Below are 22,520 nucleotides of genomic sequence, written 5' to 3'. Positions count from 1 at the left end.
AGAGAGAGAGAGAGAGAGAGAGAGAGAGAGAGAGAGAGAGAGAGAGAAATGGGATTCTTAATCATTTAGTGATTACACACCTGACAGTGCTTGGGGGACCTTGTGGGATGCTGGATATGGAACCCGGGTTGGCCGCCTGCAAGACAAATGCCCTATCTACTATACTATTGCTCTGGCCCCAAGACAAGTATTCTTACCTGATGTGCTATCTCCCTGGCCTAGCCCGAGTTTCTTTTGCAATGCACAAGGTAATTTTAGTTACCTTGTGCATTTAGAATCTTAGAACCTGCCAATTTGATTAACAGTGACATTTAGTGCATATTTATCAAATGTTTTCTTTGTAATAAGAACTAGTAATACTGAGACATTTATGAGTTTCAGTATTTCTTCGACAAGAAAATTGTCTTAAAGCCCCTTGCTCAGACATGGTTCCAGCTAGGTGAGAGTGTTTGGGCAAGGGTGTGGTTCAAATGATAGAGCATATGGAGGTGCAAAGCCCTGGGTTCAGTCTCTTGCACCTGCCTGTCTTCCCACATACCTCAGGATGGAGCTGTGATGGTGGCCACACACTGCTAGGGGTGACCCCAGGCTCCCAAGCGTGCCAGGAGTACTCCCCAGCCACCTCTAGAAATCCCTTGACAAGTTATGCATTCATTATTACAGATTATAGACAGTCTAATTTAGAATTAATTAATTAAATAATGACGTGAATTAAAGCTTTGACTTTAATGCAAAAGTGATAGATAATTATGAGATAATTTTTTAACAAGCTAACACTTGAGGATAGATAGGGCCACAGTATACTAAAGGGTTAAAAAGTTTAGCAGAGTGGTTTCCAGCCTTACACCTGTGAAATCTGTGAAAACAGGAGCATTAGAAACATAGTTTATAGACTGTTAAGACAGAAATAGACATTATTATACATTTCAGTATTTTATCGGCACAGCCTGGCAATCTACCCGTGGCGTATTCGATATGCCAAAAACAGTAACAAGTCTCACAGTGGAGACATTACTGGTGCCCGCTCAAGCAAATCGATGAACAACGGGATGACAGTGCTACAGTGCTACAGTATTTTATATTATCAGTCTTTGTAGTAATGTGGCTGAGTGACCTCGCTTAATATGTATTAACTTTCATCAGTTTCGGAGGGCAGGGATCCCAAGTGGTCAGTGCTCAGGAGCCCGTGGGGGCTCCTCTGACCACTGTCAGCCAACCAGGCCAGCAATTCAGTGCAGGATTCCGAGCATGTGGCACTGCTTGGACCCTGCAGTGTCAGGGATGTCTTGGGCCAATCCGTCAGTACTCGGGGCCTCCAGGGCTGTGCTCAGCAATGCTTATGGGAGCCCCCTGGGGTGCTGGGGATCAAACCAGGTCAGCGATCAGGCAGCCTCTCAGTCCCTTTACCAGCTTGCCAGCCTCTGGCCATAACATTTGTTGTGGACTGGCAGGACATTTCTGCAGACTGACTCTAGTCCACAGACCTAGTTGAAAACGCTGGTTTCGCAGATATAAATGGTTTAGAAAATTAATTTATCATGGAGAAGGTGCTGTATGTAATGGTAGAAGCAGATTACTATATAGACACAAAATATCCCTAGTTTCTAGGGAAATTATTTCTATAGTTATTCTTAAGTTTTGTTAAACAGTCTCATATTAATTGTAAAGCAATCCTTTTCTTTTAAGGGGCATTGAACAATTGATATTCCTAAAGAAAATTCATATTTGGAAGATAGAAATACATCAGGGAAAATTGAGAACAGGGAAATTTTTAGAAATACTTAGAGGCAGAGCCCAAGCAGTTGCTTTCATTTTGTAGTGAAATGTTATCAAAGATGTTTCACATTGATTTCTTAATGTATTCTAGAAAAATGGCACACACACACCCCCCACTTGGTTTAGATTAAACTGCTTAAAATTAAAAAGTGAGAGCTTTCAGGTACTGGAATTTTTATTTATTCAGTTCTTGATTAGTACCCTCATTAACTAGAATATTTTCAAGACTAAAAATGTGCTAGTAACCAGGATATATAAAAAGAAAAAGTGTTGTTTTTGTCTTTTTCATTTCACATGTTTGGTAAAAATATATATATATTTTTGTTGTGGGAGGCATTGCTTTTGGCCACACCTGAAGTGCCCAGGGGTTACTCCTAGAGGTGCTTGGGGAATCATATTGACTCAGGAGTCAAAGCTGGGTCAGTCGCGTAAAGGCAGGTGCCCTGCCTGCCCTACTATCACTTTAGCCCCACACTTTTCCTTTTTGTATATTTTATAAATGTAGTCTTCCAGTTATGAATTTATAAATGTGATATTTTTCATTAAACAATGTTCATTTATTTATTTAATTTTGATCTTTGGGCCACACCTGACAAACCTCAGGTATTATTTCTTACTCTGTACTCAGAAATTACTCTTGGCAGTGCTCGGTGAACCATATAAGACTCCAGGGATTGAACCAAGGTCGTATACATGCCAGGCAAGGTCCCAGCTCACTGAACTCTCTCCAGCCCCATTTTCCTTTTTTAAAAAAAAATTATTTTTTATAAAATGGTTCACAAACTTATTACATTCAACACCAGTCCCACCATCAGTACATCTTCCCACCACTGTTATTTCAAATTTTACCACTACCACCCAAGCCTACCCCAAAGGCATATCCTAAATAATTTATTTTGTATTGCTTATTATGAATAATCCACTAAAACTTATCATAAAAGTTTCCTTAGAGGAAAGTTTGTGAAGAATGTTGTATCTCACCCTGGAAACATTAAACCCTTGTGTTCTTGATACATCAGTGACATTGAGTATGGGATATCATCAAAGGAATTCTAAAATTTTAAATAGGGCAGTAGAGCTAGAGTTAAATTTCTAACTGGATGGTGACTTTGGGTCTGGAGACATCTCTGCAGCTTGTTGCTCTCTTCTGAGATTTATCTGTGAGTCTCTGGATCATGGCCTTTAATGAGCTGATATGGTGCCAGAGGCAGTTCATGGGTGTGATTGCTTTGAGGCTCCGGAAGAACAAGGAGATGGGGGGAGATGCCCATTCCTGACTCTGAGAAACTGGAGATATCAGTCAGAAGATCTGCATACCTGAGTTTTTCAGCAGGTTTATTTTCACATGTGCAGCTCATCCAAAGCATGTGGAGAGTAGCTGTAAGCCTGGCAGCAATTGGTTCTGGTAGTTTTTGGCTGCCAGGACTCTTTTGGGGTTGGTGGTGGGACTCACCTGCCCCCTTCTGGGGTTCACTGGCTGAGACTCAGCCTGGTGCAGGGTCTGGAGGCATCTCTGTAGTTTGTTGCTCTCTTCTGAAATTTATTTACAAATCTCTGGATCATGGCTGCTAATGAGCTTATATTGTGCCCGAAGCAGTTTGTGTCTAGCCCCATTTTCATTGATTTTTGTTGTTTTGTGGTATTATGGAATTAGCTTCACAACTCTTTGATTGTTGCCACTCTGAACAAAATTGTATTTATTCCCACAGGCTAATCTTTATGCTGTTCAAGATTATTCTTAAGGTTATTCTTTATGTTATTAAGGTTATAGTTTATAAGGTTAAGCTCTATAGTTGCTTACATATAAGGTTTAACAATTTCAGCCAATTTTCAGTCATTGAGAGATAAGCTTTCTGTTCAAATTTTTATTTTTTAATTTGTTTTGGTTTTGGTCTACACTTAGCTGTACTCAGGGCTTAGTACTATTCTGTGCTTCAATATCCCTCCTACTGGGGTAAATCGGAGGGGGGGTGGGTTAGGGTGCCTGCCCAAGCAGAGCCCCCAGCAGCTGCTTACTTTCACAATCCAAAATCGCTACCATACTCCCAACTCAACTCCACCAGCTCAGGACAGACCTCAACAAGATGTTATCTGCTGAAAATTTGGGTATGCCAGTTTTGTGAATGAAATCTCCAGGCTTTCTCGGGGTTGTAATGGACTACTTTCCCCCCACCTCCCTGTACTTTCGGAAGCCTAGGCAGTCAAATCCACACCCCAGAGCGGCCACCCAATTGAAAAGCTACACCAGCCTTACAGTCCTGATAAAAATACCAAATGCCCTGAACAAACACCATTACCTCTTAGCATCCTTATTGTAAACTGTAATGCACAAAGGAAAAGGAGAGAGAGCAAGAAGGAAAGTGCCTCCATAGAGGCATGCTGGGGGTGTGGAGGGGTGGAGTGTTGTGAGATGGTGGTAGGAAAACAGGGAACATTAGTGGTGGGAAATGTACACTGGTGGAGATATGGGTGCTGTATCATTGTATGACTGATACCCAATTATGAACAACTTTGTAATGGTCTATCTCGTGGATATTCAATTTAAAAATTTTAAAGAAAAAGTAATGTGGATTTCATGTCGAATTCAATCAGCTTAATCAATGGCTGAATAAATACCATTACTCCTACACGTAAAAATAGAGGGGTGGCTGGAGCGATAGAACAGCGGGTAGGGCGTTTGCCTTGTACACGGCCAACCCAGGTTCGATTCCCATCATCCCATATGGTCCCCCGAGCACATCCAGGAGTAATTCCTGAGTGCAGAGCCAGGAGTAACACCTATGCATCACTGGGTATGACCCAAAAAAAATTGAGAAAAAAAAAAGTCACTCCTGTTTGGACTGGGGGCACTATATGGGGTGCTGGAGATTGAACCCAGGTCAGCCATATGCAAGGCAAGCACTTTCCCTGATGTACTATTGCTCTGGCCCCTTCTATTTTAATTTTAAGCTTTATGAACATGGATATAGTATTACATAATAAATTTTTTCTTACGTGTTTCATTGCCATCTAATGTGAAGGTTAGTAAATAATATTTAACTTAATAAAAATGATGGTATTTGAGGCAAAGCTTACCACAAGATGGCTTAACTTTTCTAACTTGTCTTTCATGGCGTGTGTAGCATAACCCCTTTCTAAAACACATTTCAAACATTAACATAATTTGGATCATGGTGTTTGACAAATATTTTGTTTCAACTCAGTTTCAGTGTAATGTTTTAAATAATTATTTCTGCTGTTTTACAGGACCTGGAAAACAGTGTGGGTGAACTTAGTGAAGGGCAAAGGCCCAGACTCTCAGCAGCAGTAGAGAATATCTTACTGGAATGTTCCACCTTTCGGCAGAAGCCTGTCACTAAGACAGAATCTTTGGATCAAAAATGTGCTCCTAAGCCATTATCTCAACAATATGACACAGTAACAGGTAGACACCAAAGCAGTGCTTCTTGGTCTGTCTTATATGAGAATATTTGAATTTGAATTCTACTGTACTATTTTTTTCTATGCTGAATGCTTTGCTTTTTTTTTTTTTATTATTCTTTTTGGTGTGTGTGTGCGTGTGTGTGTGTTGGATTGAACCTAGGACTTTAAAATACACTACCTCTGAGCTATATCTTTGGTTTCTCTGTATTCATATTAAAATTGATAGTATAGTTTCTAATTTGAATTGAAAAAAAACCTTTTTTGGGAGCTGTAGCGATAGCACAGCGCGTAGAGCCTTTGCCTTGCATGCGGCCGACCCAGGTTCGATTCCCAGCATCCCATATGGTTCCCTGAGCAACGCCAGGAGTAATTCCTGAGTGCAGAGGCAGGAGTAACCCCTGTGAATCTCCAGGCGTGACCCAAAAAGCAAAAAAAAAATAAAAACCAAACCCATCCCTTCACCAGTGCACATTTTCTACCACCAAGAACCCCAGTTATACCCCCATCCCACCCCTCCCCCTGCCTGTGTGGCAGATGGTTTCCACTTTATTCTCTCTCTGCTTTGATCATATTCAATATTTTGACTGAAGACCCACCACTATTATTTGGAATTTCCCCCCAATAATCAGACCTGCCGAAAAGGCGTCATTAGATAATTTGTTTTCTATTGCTGATTATGAAGAGCATATGATGTCCCATGGCCACGCTATTTTGGATTTCTCATATTTTAGTAATTAAGTCTGGAAGGATTTCTGCCAAAAGCTGCTGGGTTCTGAGATTGGTTTGTGTGCCTCTGGGATCATGGCTGTTTTTCAGGAGCCGCAGGAGCCATTCGTGAGCGGCAACTCGAGGTTGTGAGCGGCAACTCGAGGTCTCGTCGGGGGTGGGGAGGACTCATGTATCAATCTTGATATACAAATAACTCTATGGTACATGAGATAATTTTGGTATTTTGCATATGAACATTTAAAATTTTAGTAGTGATGTATTTACTTTTATCCATTCTGGAAAATTTCACTAGGATGTTAGAACTGACAATGTGTCCTTTTTAGGAACAATATTTTCATAGATAATTCTGTAGAAATTAACTCTAGTGTATGAATTTCTGACAGTATTTGGTGCAGAGAGGGCTACTTTAGAATTTCATTAATGAAACTCCTAATGTAATAGAGTAGAGAATAACTATTGTTTTTTTTTTTTTTTAAGTTTTAAAGAATCACCATGTGGAGGGTTACATAGTTCTCAGGATTATGTCAGTTATACAGTACTCAAACACCCTTCCCTTCACCAGTGCCCATATTCCATCACCAACCACCCCAGTATACCTCCCGCCCCCTCCCACCCCCTCCTGCCTCCCCAGCCCCCGCCCTTGTAAGTGATAAGTTTCACTTCGTTTACGCTTTATCTTGATTACATTCCATGTTTCAACACATAACTCACTATTGTTGCTGGGGTTTCCCCCCAAAAAGAAAAAGACAGTCCTACTGCCAAGGAGGCATTTGATAGTTCTCCATTGCTCAGAATGTAGAGATATTAAGTCCCGATGTTTGTTATGTAACTTTTCTTTTTTCCCTCCTCGTCCCGCGCCACCGAGTTCATGCCTGTTTAGTAATCACCACGCTGCCTGACAAAGGGAAAAAAACCGAAAAAGATGGTTATGTCCCGTCATCAGCCGGCGTGGGGCTCTGGCTTAGTTGATAGTCTAGTAGAATGTCTGCAAGCAGTTTCTGGAACCAAAAGTAGTGCGCTGGTATTGGCTCCGGCTTGAGATTCCACCAGTGTCCCGCTGTTCCATGTACATAATTTTTTCCCTTATATCCCATTCCCACGCCACCAGGTCTGTGTTTGCTTAATGGACATCATACTATGGTTAACGCCACGCCACGTTTCTTCCCGAGAAAGAAGGATATTTCTTCTCAGCCGGTGTGGGGATATGGCTTAATTCAGTCTAGAGAGATGGCTACCACTTTGATTGCCTTCAATATTTCAGCAAAAGACTTACTATTCTTGTTAGGATTTGCCCCCAAAGTCCGAACCGTTAAAAAGGAACCATTTCATATTGCTGATGATTAGATGACATTAGGTCGCGCGGCCACGGCAGCGGCCATGCAGTTTTGGGTTTCTGTATAAAGTCCAGGGAAAGTACAGCCAGAAATAACATCACTACAAACTTTTACCCTTTTATAGTGCTCATAAGATGGAGGAACCAATGAGAGCTGGCTCGGCGTCTCCATTTTGTGCTCAAAAAGCGGTGGAGGCTGTGCTGTGCTCAGGAGGAAGGGGTTGAGAGAGAGAGGTTAAAAAAAATTGAGGAATACCCGGCTTCCACTGTCACAGCCTGGCGTAAGGTCTCAGTTCCCATCTGGAATTATTTCAGTGGGCTGCTGGAGTCCAAGGGTGCTCTTTTGGGCTCTTCTAACATGCTCGAGCAGCAGCCGCGCCAAAAGGGACGCACATGTGGGTCAACTGGGTTTAAGTATCTGCGGAGAATAACTATTGTTATCATATATAGTTGATTTTTGTTTGTGGTAGTTCTGTCCTATAGAGTGACCAGGAACACTGAATTAGCAAATACTGAACCACTGTTTCTAGGGAAGTACCATGCTTAGTTTCTACAAGTCTCATCATAACATTTTTGTCAAGTGATTGATATATTTTGTGTGTTTTTATTTAGATACCTTTATTGTCATGTTTTTCATTCATTAACATTGAACTCAGACATTAATAGTGTAAGTGATAACTAATTATAGCTTATCTAATACTTAATTTTTCTCTAAGGCCATTACAATTCTCTTCCACTCTGGAACTCAACATAGCCCTTCAGCAGCCTATTTTGTCGGGTATTTTAAACAATAAACCACAAAAAAATATGGCAGCAATGGTTAGCAAAAACAAATACGTAAATTATATGGCACCAGTGGACACATTAGTGATTAAAAGCTGAAATAAGAATGTCATCATGGTGGGGGGGGGGAAGAAAAAAAAAGAATGTCATCATAGGGGCTGGAGCAATAACACAGTGGGTAGGGCATTTGCCTTGTACTCGGCCACCTGAGTTCGATTCCCAGCATCCCATATGGTCCCTGAGCACCACCCGGGGTAATTCCTGAGTGCAGAGCCAGGAGTAACCCCTGTGCATCCCCAGGTGTGACCCCCTCCCCCCAAAAAGGAATGTCATCATATTCAGCCTGAGCTGTGACATGTGTGCAGGATCACTTCAGTTTTCACCACTCTCTATAGGTCTGCAGGTGAGCACAAGTGCTGCTGAGGTGCTGGGGAGATACCTGTAAGGGCTAGTGCCCTGGGCCAGGGACCCAGATTTAATTTCCAGAACCACATATTACCCTGAGCAAACCCTGAAAGTTTGGCCCTGTGCACTTCTGAATATGGCCCCCAAACAAATAAAAGTGCTGTGTTTTTACAGCATAGAGTATTGATTTTGGGGTAACAGACTTTCTCAAGTAGGTGAATTTACAAATGTGGAATCTGCAAAGTAATAAAAATCTATTATATTCTTATTTTCTGATTTTTTTCCACGTCCGTTGTTGCATCCAATTAAGTTCTAAAGTGAGCATATTTTGCTGAAAATAAAAGGAGGAAATTCCTGAAACTAGAAAAAACATTGTATAGGATATTTAAATATTTTATGTTCTCTTAAATCAGTGGATTTCAAGATGGCATAAAATGTGACTTAGCGTCACATACAGCTAATGAGCAGTTTAAGGGTTCTGACACTAGATGGCGCTCACAGATCATGTGAGAGTTGCCAAGAACTGGCGACTAGTCAGAGGCCTGTTAAGTTATCCTGTTCAGATCCTAATTCCTCCAGCATCACCTTGCAGATTAGAAACTAGAGTGCAGTGAATTTCAAACTTCAGGCACACTATAGATATTTGTTTCATTTAATTGGAAAAGAAAAATGGACAAGGTAGCATAAGATTGATCTTATATCTGAGACAGTTTAGCAGAGTGACTAGAGTTATTTGGGTTTTCAGAATTTTGCTTTTGTACCACACCGTCTGTGCTCAGGATTTACTACTCCTGGCTCTGTGCTCAGGGATGACACTCACAGGGCTTGGAGGCCATATACGGTGCCAGGGATCAAACCTGGGTCACCCACATTCAAGCCAAGTGCCCTACTTGCTGTACAAATCTCTGTGGCCCCAGAGTTGTCAGAAATTTGGAAATAAGTTTGTATTGCAGATTTGTGTATCTTTGGGCAGGTAAATTAACCTCCCTGAGCTCAAGTTTCTTCATCTACCAAGTAGGGAATAGTATTTGCTGTGGTTGCTATCTATTGCTATAGAATGAAATATTTCAAAGTGTAATGGCTGAAAAGGGCAAGCTTTTATCCTCTTACTTTGCTATTAAATTCATGAATGGAAGTGGCTTAATCTAGGGTGGTCCTCGGGATCTCTTTATGAGGTAGTCAAGCTGTTGGCTGCAGCTGAGGTCATCTTAGGCTTCAGCTGGACTTGAAGGATCTGCTTTCCAAGTCCACTCATGTCCACACTAGCCGGAGGCCTCAGTTCTTGGCTCCATGAACTCCCAGAGAGCTGTTCATGATGCAGCAGCTGGCTTGCCCCAGGACAGATGATCTGAGAGAAAGAGAGCAGCCAGTTTAGAAGTTACAGTGTCTTTGGTAACCAAATATCAGAAGTTACCTGCTATTACTTTTGCCTCATTCTGTCAGTAGCATGGGCCAGTCCTGGAATAAAGCAGAAGACTACAGAAAAGTTGAACCAACAGGAGACGGGGATCCCTGGGAGCTATCTTAAAGGCTAGGTAGCCACAAATGATATTCATCCCATAGTGCCATTAGAGTGAATAAGTGACACTGCATATAAAGTAGTTGGCATGGTCCTTCATACCTGGTAGCTGTTCTTTAAGTAAAAATATCTTCTCAAGCGGATTTAGTAGAACCAGACTTGGTTCTCCCTAACTGGCTAGGAAGAACCAATTTATGCCTTTGTTTCAAGAATTTTGCTATGCAAAGGTTATTGTATGAGAATACAAGAGTGAATTCCTTTTATCTTCTTTTGCTCTCTAGTATCATGCCTTTTATCCTGATTTTTAAAAATAGCTTTACTTACAGTGGCTCTTGGTTTTTTACCTTGCTTCCCCTTGCCCCTGCTATGGTTTAGAAAGTCCCCCACTCCCCTCCGTTTGCAAGCTGGAGTTTGTTCCCTACCATTGTTTCTGATCCTGAGGCTCTCAATTTGGGTTGAATCACAAATAGATGCCAAATAAGCCTTGAAAAGTTTTCTTGGGAATGCTAAAATATAAATTGATATTTTAAACAAGTTGGGAGGTCTCTGGGCTATACCAGAATACTTGCATAGTATTACTCATTGAATACCTACTGTGTACTCAGTTGCTGCATAAAGAACTTGAGCTACAGAGATGTTAGACATCTGTTCTTAAAAGAAGTTTACAGACTTATGTAGGAGAAATCCAAGAGAGATAACAATTAATATATTGTAATTGTCCAATGCAGACTATAGGAACAGAAAGGATGTTTGAGCCCACACAAGAAGATTCAGAGATTTCTCATAAAACCCTGAGTTGAATCTTAAAAAAGTTAGTCAGATGATGACCTATCGTCAGAATGTTCCTGTTTGTTTATTCATTCAGAAAAACAAATATGAGTATTTGCTGTGCTCTGAACACATTATTAGTGCTAGGAATGAAAGACCAGGTGAAGGCTTACCCACCATGATTTTTTTTCTATATAGAGGTAATAGAGAAGAAAGCAAACTAATTCAATAAATTATTAAAGCTATTATGGAACAGTTCATATCGATGGAGCTATAGCTTGGTTGTATCTGAGGAAGATAATCAAATAGAAATTTCATAAATCAGAGTTCAAGTTTATGAATAGAATACCCTGGGAAAGAGAGGATGTTTTTAAGCCTCAGATACCTTGAGGCTGGAGCAGTGAGCAAAAACCAGGTCCTACATGGTAGCACCAAGGAGTTATTTTTTTCACTTCTTCACCTTTGTTTTTGTGATGACTAGTTGGGGCTGGGTGGGGAGGTTCATGCAAATACGCTTGCATATTTGGTGTGGTGCTGCTCAGGGTTGTGTACTTCAGTGGCGGTGCTAACTGGGGCCACATGTTTGTGGTACTCCTGCATTTAGGCTGCAGTGCATGATAGGGTCGTACACTTTCCTCTTATGCCAGGATCACAGATGGCAGGGCTGCCGGTATTGCACTGGGCCTGTGGGATGGTGCCTACAGTCCAACTCATGACCTCACTCCAGCAAAGGCAGTACTATACTACTGGGTCAAATCACTCAGGCCTGAAAGAAGGGATGTTTTTAAATTTAGTCTGAAACAATAAGGACTCACTGGTTCACAAACCAAATAGAATACCAATCTTCTTACTTATTTCATGAATAATTTAGTTTAAATTATTATTTAATTCTGAATGTATGGGTATATTTTAAAAATCCATTAGAGATATAAAAATGGTGATGAGTGATATGATCATTTTTATTTTGCAAGATCATCTGAGGTATAATGTAATGTAATGCATAGATTGGAGAGAATTAAGACTGAGACTAGGGAGCCTGATTAAGCAACTACCAAAAAAATCTGGTGAAACACTCGATAGTGAGATAAATAGCCAGTGTGTCAGCATTAGTTATGTAAGCTATCTTTTCCTTATTTTCTACTGAATTACAAAGCCAATTTCTTAAATTTTCCTAAATGGAGATTTTTTTTAAATGAAGTCTTTAATTCTATGTTCTTTTTCTTTTCCTTTTTCATTTTGTTTTGTTTTTTGTTATTTGGGTCACACCCAGTGGTGCTCAGTGGCTTACTGCTGGATCTGCATTCAGGGATTACTGCCCGTGGTGCTTGGGGGAAACCATATGAGGTGCTCAGGGTCAAACCCAGGTCGGCACTTGTAAGGCAAGCACCCTACTTGCTGTACTATCTCTCTGGCTCCATTCTGTGTTCTTTATGATCTAAAATATGTTAGACTCTTGTGTCTTCATAGTATGTTATATTTTCTGTTAGGGCAAATTTTTCTTAAAAATTTTTTTTGTTATTTTTTTCTGGTTTTGTTGTTGTTGTTGTTGCTCCTCCGCCCCTCTTGGAGAGCCTGGGAAGCTACCGTAGTATCCCACCCTCACGGCAGAGCCTGGCAAGCTCCCCGTGGCGTATTCGATATGCCAAAAACAGTAGCAACAAGTCTCACAGTGGAGATGTTACTGGTGCCTGCTTGAGCATATCGATGAGCAACAGGATGACAGTGATAAGTGATACAGTTGTTGTTGTTGTTGTTGGTGGTGGTGGTGGTGGTGGTGGTGGGGTGGGGGAAGCACCTGATGGTGCTTAGTGTTTATTCATGGCTCTGTGCTCAAGGATCACTCCTGGCTGCACTTGGGGCATCATATGGAATACCAGACATTGAACTGAGGTCAGCTGTGTGCAAGGCAGGCTCCCTACCCATTGCACTATCTCTCCAGACCCCACCCCTTAAAATTTTTTTAAAAGTTATTCATTTTATTGAAAGTTACAAAGTTCTCAGGCTTATGTCTCAATTATACAATACTCAAACCCCCATCCCTTCACCAGTGCCCATATTCCACCACCAAAAACCCCAGTATACCTCCCGCCCCCGGCCCCCCACCCCCACCTGCGTAACTGATAAATTTCACTTCATTTTCTCTTTACCTTGATTACATTCCATATTTCAACACAAAATTCACTATTGTTGTTGGAGTTTCCCCCCAAAAAAGACAGCTCTACTGCCAAGGAAGCATTTGATAATTAGTTTTCCATTGCTGAGAATGAAGAGATATGAAGTCCCGCTGTTCCAAATACATAACTCTTTTATTTTTTCTCCTTCCCATGCCACCGAGTTCATGCCTACTTAATAGTCCTTATAATATGGCGGACACCATGCCGCTTCTCCCCGAAAAGGGAAAAAAAAACGAGAAAGAAGAATATTTCCTCTCCTCGGCCGGTGTGGGGCTATGGCTTAGTTCACAGTCTAGAGACATGGCTGCTGCTTTGGTTACCTTCAATATTTCAACAAAAAACTCACTATTATTGTTTGGAGTTTCTCCCCAAAGTCAGACCTGCTAAAAAAAGAACCGTTTCACATTGCTGACAATTAAGAGATATTAGGTCGCGTGGCCGTGAGAGTGGCCGCGCGGTTTTGGATTTCTGTATAAAGTCCAGGGAAAATTCTGCCAGAAATTGCATCACTGCAAGCTTTTACTTCCCTTTTGTGGTGCTCATAAGATGGAAAAGCCTGGAGAGCTGGTGCTGCATGGGGCAGTGGCTCAGTTCACAGTCTAGAGGCATTTCTTTGAGCTGCTGGTGTCCAAAGTAGTTTAGTTGGCCTCTGGGATCATGCTCGTGGAGCAGCGGAAAGGCCACACACGTGTGGCCGCTGTGCTTAAATCTCGACAGAGGGCGGGGCCGGTACCCCCCACCCCTCAGATCTCCTGCACGTCCTGCAGCAGCCGGCTGGTATCTCCATTTTGTGCTCAAAAAAGTGGTGATCGCCATGCTGTGCCCAGAATGGAAGGGTTGAGAGAGAGAAACCCTTCCCCCCTGGCACTGCATGGGGCAGTGGCTCAGTTCACCCCCACTCCTTAAATTTGATGGAGTTTTATGTTGCTCCCCCATTGTGTCTTTTGTGCTCTGTTGACTTTTTTTTTTTAATTTTAATTTTTCTGACTTTTTTTTTCTCATGAATGTATATTGACACTATGATTAACAAGGTTGTTCATAATAGAGTTGTTTCAGGCATACACTATTCCACACCAATCCCATCATCAATGTTCTCTTTCCTCCACCAGTATTCCCAGGTTTGCTTACCGTTCCCCAATCTGCCATCTTGGCAGGCATATAACAAATTTATTTCATGTTACTTGGCCCAATAAAACTGAAAGGAATGGCAAGCAGAATGATCAGATTATAAGTCAATAAATACTCTTTTTATATTGCTTTTCCGTGGGCCACACCAAGCAGTGCTGAGGCTCAGTCCCTCGCACCCCACCCCCACGTCTCCTGTCCAGGGCTGCTTTGACAGTGTTCGGGGCCGGCATGCAGTGCTGGAGATCAAACCCAAGTTCCAGGAAGTTAGGAAGTGCCAGGCATGTGCTCTATGTTTGAGTTATCTCCCCTGTCCACATTTTTATACTTTCCTTGGCAGTTCTCAGGGATTAATTCCATATAAATTATCATAGAGTTATGCCAGTGTTGGAAGACTGTGCTTTTAGAGTATTCTTACTGTTTGTTCAGAACTTGTTTTATGCTCCTCCTAAGATTTCATGGTTTTCTTTATATGGATTCTTTATAATTTTATTCTTAATTATTTTATAGTTTTATCACCATTGAAAGTTTTATTTTTCCACTTTTTAGAAAAAATGTGCTGTAATGTATAGCATATTTTATAATGTAGCATATTGCTATAATATAGAGAAATATGAGGTTTATGTATTTAGTTTCTGGTCACATACAATTTCTCTTAATCATGTTTAGGTTTATTGGGGGGACGCATACCCAGCATGGTGCTTGGGGAGGTCACTCGTGGTGGTGCTCAGCGGACTATGTGATGCTGAGGACTGAACAAGAGGCAAAAGCCTGTGCTCCAACCTTTTGAACTATCTTCTTGGTTCACCCTTATACCCAGCTTTGTGCTCAGGGATAACTCCTGGTGGTACTCTGGGGATCAGATGGTACCACAGCTTGATCCAGGGCCTCCAAAGTGCAAAGTATGTATTGAACCCCTCTGAGCTATTTCTCTGGTCCCCCTCTTAGTAAATTTTTTTTAAGGGGGTCCACACCTGGTGATGCTTAGTGCTAACTCCTGGCTCTTAGTACTCAGTGAAGTTCTCAGAAATTACTCCTGGTGGTGCTTGGGGGACTATGTGGGATGCTGGGGATTGTACTTGGGTTGGCCACACACAAGGCAAGCACCATACCCACTATATTATCACTCCAGCCCCTCTCATTAATTTAAATTTTTTCCTTGACTTACATGTCCTGGACTGGAGCGATAGCACAGCGGGTAGGGCATTTGCCTTGCACACAGCCGACCCAGGTTTGGTTCCTTCATCCCGGCAAACTACTAAGAGTATCCTGTCCGCACAGCAGAGCCTGGCATGCTACCCGTGATGTATTTGATATGCCCAAAACAGTAACAAGCCTCACAGTGGAGACGTTACTGGTGCCCACTGGAGCAAATCAATGAGCAATGGAACAATGGTGACAGTGACATATCCTGAGTTTTCTTGTTTTACAACCATATAATCAGTACAGAAACCTCTCTTTTAACATTTTATGCCCAATTTTAGCATTTTATGTAAAATTCTTTTAATTCATTTGCCAGTCTCTTTTTTTGTTGGAAAAGTAATATAAGTGTAGAACAAGAAACATCAGGACATAAAAAGTCTAATTTAAAGCCTGGAACAATAGTTATTTTAACTACCATTTATTTCTAACTATGGGTATTATTACCATTATTTAAATTAGTTTTCTATTATGCTAGATAATTTTATGAGAATAAAACAGATAGCAACCCTGAGAAATTGTTTTTACAGACTGAATACTGGGAAGATGAAAATTAAAACTACATATATATTTGGTTCTATTTAAAACCCATTTAATAAGATAAAAGAACAGGGTTATTATTTGCTATATCTAAAAAATTATTAGCTGATAACTTTTAAATAGAAAATATCTGTGGAATCTTTAAAATAGTATTTTCTCTAAAACAACTTAATTTAAAATGTTTCAGGTCTGTTTATATTGATTAAGAATCAAAATGAGACATACTATCTTGAAGTGCTCTCTTGAAAAAATGACCATCAGTTCCCAAAAAATTCACAATCTTTAAAGGACTCTTTTAGCAAGAACAAGAAATAGGAACACTATGCTGAAATTGAGTAATGTGGATTTTAATTTCTGTTCCCTATCTAAGTTTTAGTCAGCTAGCTTCCATAGAACCTTAGCTTTCTCAATGAAAGTCAGTCGTAATAGTATCTGCACTGCCAGTCTTTTTTTTTTTTTTTGGCTTTTTGGGTCACACCTGGTGATGCACAGGGGTTACTCCTGGTTCATGTATTCAGGAATTACTCCTGGCATTCGGGGGACCATATGGGAAGCTGGGAATTGAACCCAGATCGGCCACATGCAAGGCAAATGCCCTACCTGCTGTACTATCGCTTTAGCCCCTGTACTGACGATCTTACAGAATGATTGTGAGAATCAAAATAAGTGATGAATGCATATGAGAGATTTCTATATAATGTATGTGAAAGTGGGCCGGAGCGATAGCACAGCGGGTAGGGCGTTTGCCTTGCAAGCGGCCGACCCGGGTTCGATCCCCGGCATCCCATATGGTCCCCCAAGCCAGGAGTGATTCCTGAGTGCAAAGCCAGGAGTAACCCCTGAGCATCGCTGGGTGTGACCCAAAAAGCAAAAAAAAAAAAACAAAAAAAAAAAAATGTATGTGAAAGTGCTTTGCAGTGTTAAGTACAGTAAGATACACTGACTTTAACCGAGTAGCTCTGTGTTTTTGTATTTTTTTTTAATTGTTGGGCCATATCTGGCTGTGCTCAGGGTTTTACCCACTGTGTTATCTCTCCAGCCCCCCTTTGCTTTTTGTCTTTTGCTGTTTTAAGATATCATTTGAATGATAAAGAGCATTTGATCTTTTCAAAAAAGTATTTACTTAATTTTTTATTTTTTGGTTTTGGGGTCAGAACCAGCAGTGCTTAGGGCTTGCTCCTGGCCCGTGCTCTTGAGTCACTTCTGGCAGGGTTTGGGGAACCATATCCTGGGCTGAATATCAAACCCAGGTCAGTTGCTCACAAGGAAAGTGTCCAACTGTCCGTACTATCTCTCTGGCCCCTGCAAAAAATGTATTTAAAATAAATATAAATGTTTACCTACGATGTAGAAAAGTATAATTGCTTCTCATTAAGATTATATTTTAGATAGAAAGTATTTTATTGACTCTTATAGTTAGAAAACATAAGCCCAAGCATTAGGAGAAGTAGTTAGGTGTGGACTACATGAACAGTAAGTTGATTGCAAATTTAGAGTAGCCCATAGACTTGTGAATGTAGGCGCTTTTTGTCTTCTCTGTTACCTTTTTTAATTGCATATTAGGCAAGTACTAGATGTTTTTGATTTCATTACACTATTGCTTCTAACTCAGGAGGTTAAAAAAAAATCTTGACAGTTTTAGTCAACTACTTGTTCTTTTTCTAAACTGAACATTTTCTTGTTTGTATGTTTGGTGACAGGTGGTGTTTCTGGAGATTCAGATGCTAGTCACGGCCCAATGAGTCTGGGAGAACTGGAATTGCAGTCAAGTTCTAACCTCCCTCTTCCCAAAATGCGACTGTCAGCAAAAGAAAATAATGTTAAGGTATCATTAGATGATGAAGATTTTCTTCAGGTACCAAATTAATGTACTGAATTTGCTTATTTTTTTCTTAAATGAGATTTGCTCGAGCAAATCAAGGAACAACTGGACGACAGTGCTAATGTAAATGAGAATGATGACACTGATGCCTTAGCACAGTGTGTATTGTCAGGAGTGTCAGCTCTGGAATGGGGCAGTCTCCAAGCAGGCCTCCTTTATTGCCTAGCTGAAGCCTGCATGCAAATCTTAGTTTATCCTGTTTCTAGCTGTGTCCCTGACCATACCACTCAGCTCTTTCCTAAAGCTTAATTTCCTCTTTAAATTAGGGATGATAAAATGCTACAACACTGATAAACCAGTAGTAGCAAATGGGAGAAGGCAGCCAATCTCGATTAATAAAACATAAACAAAGAAGGCTTCACCTGTAACACCATCTTAATCTCTCATACGAGGACTTAATGTCTCCATGATGAGATACAACAATTTATTAGTCTACTCTTGGAAGCCTGCCTCGAGTGCTGGGGGATCATTCTAGATAAGATCTGTGTGCTGAAAGTAGGTGAAGGAACAAACATGATGACCCCTCAGTTACCTGTATTGTAAACTATAATACTCAAAAGGAGAGAGAGAGAAAAAGAAGAAAAGCATCTGCCATAGAGGCAAGCTGGGACCAGGGATGGGAGGGGGAGGGAAAACGGGGACATTGGTAATGGGAAATGTACACTGATGTGAGGGATGGGTGCTGGAACATATGACCGAAACCTAATCATGAACAGCTTTGTAACAGTCATTTAATAATTTTTTTTAAATAAGGGATGAAAAGCAATGTATATAGAATGACTGCTACCTATTTAAATAGCTAACATTTATGACTGTTCCAGTACAATATCTCGTTCAGAAATTTGCACATAGTAGGTGTTCAGTTTCTTTACCATGTTAACATTTGCAAATGTATTATGGCAGCCTAAGAAATTCCATACTTGGTTCAACTAATGATCCGTGCAATCTTATTTACTGCAAAAATAGGATAATTGCTCTCCAAAATGTTATCTAAAAATGTTCATGTTATTAAACACAGTCTTGTATTATAGTAGCAAACAATTTTCCAGTATGGTTTCATTTATTCAGTAAGTATGTGTAGTGTGTGTGCTGTTGAGGATGAAAGCAAAAAATAATTGAATAAAGATTGTTTCTGGAGCCATTTTATCTTTTTTGGGGGGTTCAGTATAAATAACCTATGACTGAGTTACTGACAATAACTCAGGCAAATGATAAAAAAGCTCATTAGTAATGAGTAAGTATTTTTATTTTGGGTTTTGGTTTTTGGATCTAGCCTGGACTTCCCCATGTAGAACATGTAGATCTAGACCTTTGAGCCAAGTCTTTCAGTGTTGCTCTGTTTTTAAATATAACTGTGGAGTGTTACTAGATGAATGGGCCTCAAAAATTTTTAGTAAAGAGATATGTCTAGAAATAAAAATATCACTCCTCTGTGGACTTATTCGGCCAGATAGTTATCTAAGTTCTTTACATTTTAAATTTATTTAGTCCTTATGACAGTTTAATAGGTGGTTGTTATTATTGTTCCCATTTTATGAATGAGGAAATTGAGGTATCTAGAGGCTAATGCACATGCAATTTAGCTTTTCATTATCAACTCTTAGTCACTGTCGTAAAGGAAGGCAGCCAATAGAGAAGTTCCAGTCAAGATAGTCATAGTACACATCTTAGGAATATACAACAAAATAACATTTCCTCCAAGGCACAAGCCTGTCTGACTAATAGCTCCACACTTAGAATATCAGTATTAAGGCTAGTGATTATTATTGCAGCCGAAAGAGACTCATTTTTACCTCTAGATAAGTAGGTGCCTAAAGGAGTTGGAATGATTCCATTTGAGTTTATGTGGATGACGGGTGTTTCCAATTCTTCTCTACTTGTATTTTTCATAAGATAATTCTGACAAAGCCTATCTGATAGTCATTTTCCAGGACTCATTCATAATTAGTTTCATAAAACAGGAAATGGAAGAAAGAAAACAGCCATTCATCACAATTTGTGGTTTGTGATTGTGAAGGAATTTTTCAACTACTGTAATTTTCAAATTTGATTAGGTTGTAGGTAAGGAAGAAAGATGATTGGGACATATGTGTTTCTTGAATGACAAAAGGAGGATAACAATACCATTGCACAGTCTGAGAATTAAATGATTGTTACTCTATGTAAAAACTCTTTGAAAATTGCAGTGCATTATGCAAATGTTCATTTTATGCAAATGAATATATAGGAGAACTTACAGCCAAATTAAGTTTTTATCCTGTCTAAATCCATCATGTGTGTATATATAGAATAGTTTGAATTTATAAGTAGCTCTGAATTTTTTAGTGAAATTATACAGAAATGGTTTGAATATTTTAAATCTTTGTCTATTATCCAAAATTTTAAAATATTTTATTTGCAATATCTTTTCCCTTACAATATATATTCCATTTCTCATTTGCTGATAGAAGCGAAAAGCAAATGGTCAAAAGGCAGTTAGAAGGCTTGCATAAAATTTCAAATTTTTTATATAAAATAGAATTTGAAGTAGTATAAAAATAATATTGTGACTTTATGTTTTTAATTTTTAAGTATCAACCGAAGAGAGACCAAGAGTTTGAGCAAGTTGAACACAAACCAGTACAAGGTCGTATAATACGTGTCAGAAATAAATCTGATACTTCACTTTCTCAGCAACAAGGTAAGATTTGCCTTTTGTTCTTGTTTATAACCAAAAACCAATCATTTTATATTGTATGGCAATGAAGCACTCACTTGTCTTCTACTTAAACATTTCTTAAAATTACATTTAGATTCATATTGAAAATATGACTGAGTTTCTATAATATAATTATTTGCCAGAAAGTCTCAAAATTGTTGAAATTTAACATCAGGTTTATTAAAACTCTGTAAGATGCAGATTGAAACTTCTCCCATATCACTTTAAACTTGATAATGTTGTTATATTTTCTCTTGCTCGTGGGAACAACCAACTTCTTAGAAACCTTTGTTTTTGTTTTTGTTTTTAAATTTATTTATTAGTGAGTCACAGTGGGGATACAGTTACAGATTTATACATTTTCGTGCTCATGTTTCCTTCATACAAAGTTCGAGAACCCATCCCTTCACCAGTTACCATTCTCCACCACCAATAAACCCATCATCCCTCCACCGCCAAATCTCATCCCCCCCACCTCCCACCCCCCCCCACTGTGGCAGGGTCTTCCCTTTTGTTCTCTCTCTCTAATTAGGTGTTGTGATTTGCAATAAAGGTGTTGAGTGGCCATTGTATTCAGTCTCTAGTGGCCTCCAACCACATTTTTTTGGTATACCATTCTCTGTCTGAGCTGCCTTTTTTCCCAGAGTGTAACTTCTTAGAAACCTTTGAACCAACACATTACATATCTGTAAAGCTGAAGAGTGTTATTTTTGCAAATCAGAATTTGATACCAATTAAGTGGTAACTGCTTTGATAATAAATAAGAATATGCCCTTGAGTGGCTAGGAAAGGACAATTTGTTTTTTAATAGTAATAATTTGATTACTGACCTAGTACTGAATAAATATATGAGAATTAATGACTTGTTTGTGTGCCATACTCTCTAGAGTTTTGATTTTCTCATTTAGTTCATGGGGACAAATAATTGCATGTATTTGGTAGTTGTAAGTTTACCACAAACATTAGTTTTTTTCTTTCTCATTTTTGGGTGACACTTGCTACTGCACAGGGCTTACTTATCACTCAGTGCTCAAGAGTGAGTCCTACAGGGTTTGGAGGACTATTTGGAGTGCTGGGCTCAAAACCCGCCAACCGCTTGGCAAGCATCTTACCTGCTGTACTTCTCTCCAACCCACCATAAACATGATTTCTAATGGATCAAAAACTGGTGCTTTTCCTTTAATTGTACCTTTGGTTCTGCTATAATTGAGTGTCCAGGTTGTCTTATCTCTATATAGACCTACGCCTATAACAGTTGTCTCTTTTGAAGTATGGTATGGCTGTTAAGGTATTATTTTGTAAAGGCTGTTTAGTGGTGATGTGGATCAACCAGTCCAACTTAAAATGATTCTTTTATTAAGTATTAGCCTATGAGTAAACTTTTCTGTATTATTTGTTGTTTGATTATAAAAGCTGTACGGTTGAATTTTAACTCCACAGTCAACACAGCATTTAATGCCTTTGTTTCTGCAGGGTTATTGACCCTGTACTTTGTTTGCCTGCTTGCTTCTTATTTAATTTTATGCCACCTAAATTTTGAAATTTGACAGTAATCCCCTGTGTAAAAAACTTACTATCTGTAATCTAGTAAGAAGTATTAGGAATATTTAGACCACCAAGGTATTTTTCTTTGAAGTTAGGACTTTTATTTCATTTCTTGAATGTCAGTATAATAGCAAATATAACTATGCAGTTGGCATTTGGGGATGGATCTAAAGAGGAAGTACTCAATATGTGATTATGTGATGTTTAGGTTTTTACTTTTTTGTTTTTTGTTCCTTTCATGTTTCAATTTTACAAGACTTTGATCTTTCAACCACTATTTTAACTTTTATTTAGACACCGTGACTTACAATATTATTAGTAATAGAGTTTCAGGTATACAATGTTCCATCTACATGACCGCCACCAGTATCACCATCCTCTATAGTGTCAAAGGGTCCCTTTCTATCCCCCTACCCCAATTCCTTGGCAAACTACCTCAGTTCTGTAGGTCAGTTCTCAAGGTCTGTTACCATGACCACTTGTTGTCCCCTTTAACCTATTCGTGGTACAGTAATAGTGGTATATTTCAGGGTTCTATAGAAAATCAACTATAAGTGTTTTCATATTAGTTTAAAATTGCCTTATTGTGGATATATCACTTGTATCACTTGTCATCCCGC

The 22,520-nt window shown here is 39.6% G+C and overlaps 1 protein-coding gene and 1 non-coding gene across 5 annotated transcripts in view; one reads left to right on the top strand and one right to left on the bottom strand.

The window, feature by feature from the left end:
* The window catches only part of KIAA0586 (KIAA0586 ortholog), a 122,505-nt gene that overhangs the window by 76,907 nt on the left and 23,078 nt on the right, over nucleotides 1-22,520 (top strand). For 3 of the 4 annotated variants that reach the window (XM_055133626.1, XM_055133628.1, XM_055133625.1), the window contains exons 28-30: nucleotides 5,023-5,200; nucleotides 17,476-17,630; nucleotides 20,229-20,337. In XM_055133626.1, coding sequence (XP_054989601.1) covers nucleotides 5,023-5,200; nucleotides 17,476-17,630; nucleotides 20,229-20,337 — 442 coding nt within the window. The remainder of the gene's footprint in view (nucleotides 1-5,022; nucleotides 5,201-17,475; nucleotides 17,631-20,228; nucleotides 20,338-22,520) is intronic. The other variant, XM_055133627.1, reaches the window with a different exon arrangement.
* LOC129404005 (small nucleolar RNA SNORA24) lies at nucleotides 21,055-21,155 on the bottom strand. Its single transcript, XR_008629616.1, has one exon. It is a non-coding gene; the product is annotated as a small nucleolar RNA SNORA24 (small nucleolar RNA).

The sequence above is a fragment of the Sorex araneus genome, chromosome 3 (genome assembly GCF_027595985.1).
Source record: "Sorex araneus isolate mSorAra2 chromosome 3, mSorAra2.pri, whole genome shotgun sequence".
Classification (NCBI taxonomy): domain Eukaryota; kingdom Metazoa; phylum Chordata; class Mammalia; order Eulipotyphla; family Soricidae; genus Sorex; species Sorex araneus.
The sequence above is the reverse complement of the archived record's forward strand: the minus strand, read 5'-3'. Positions and strand labels throughout refer to the sequence as shown.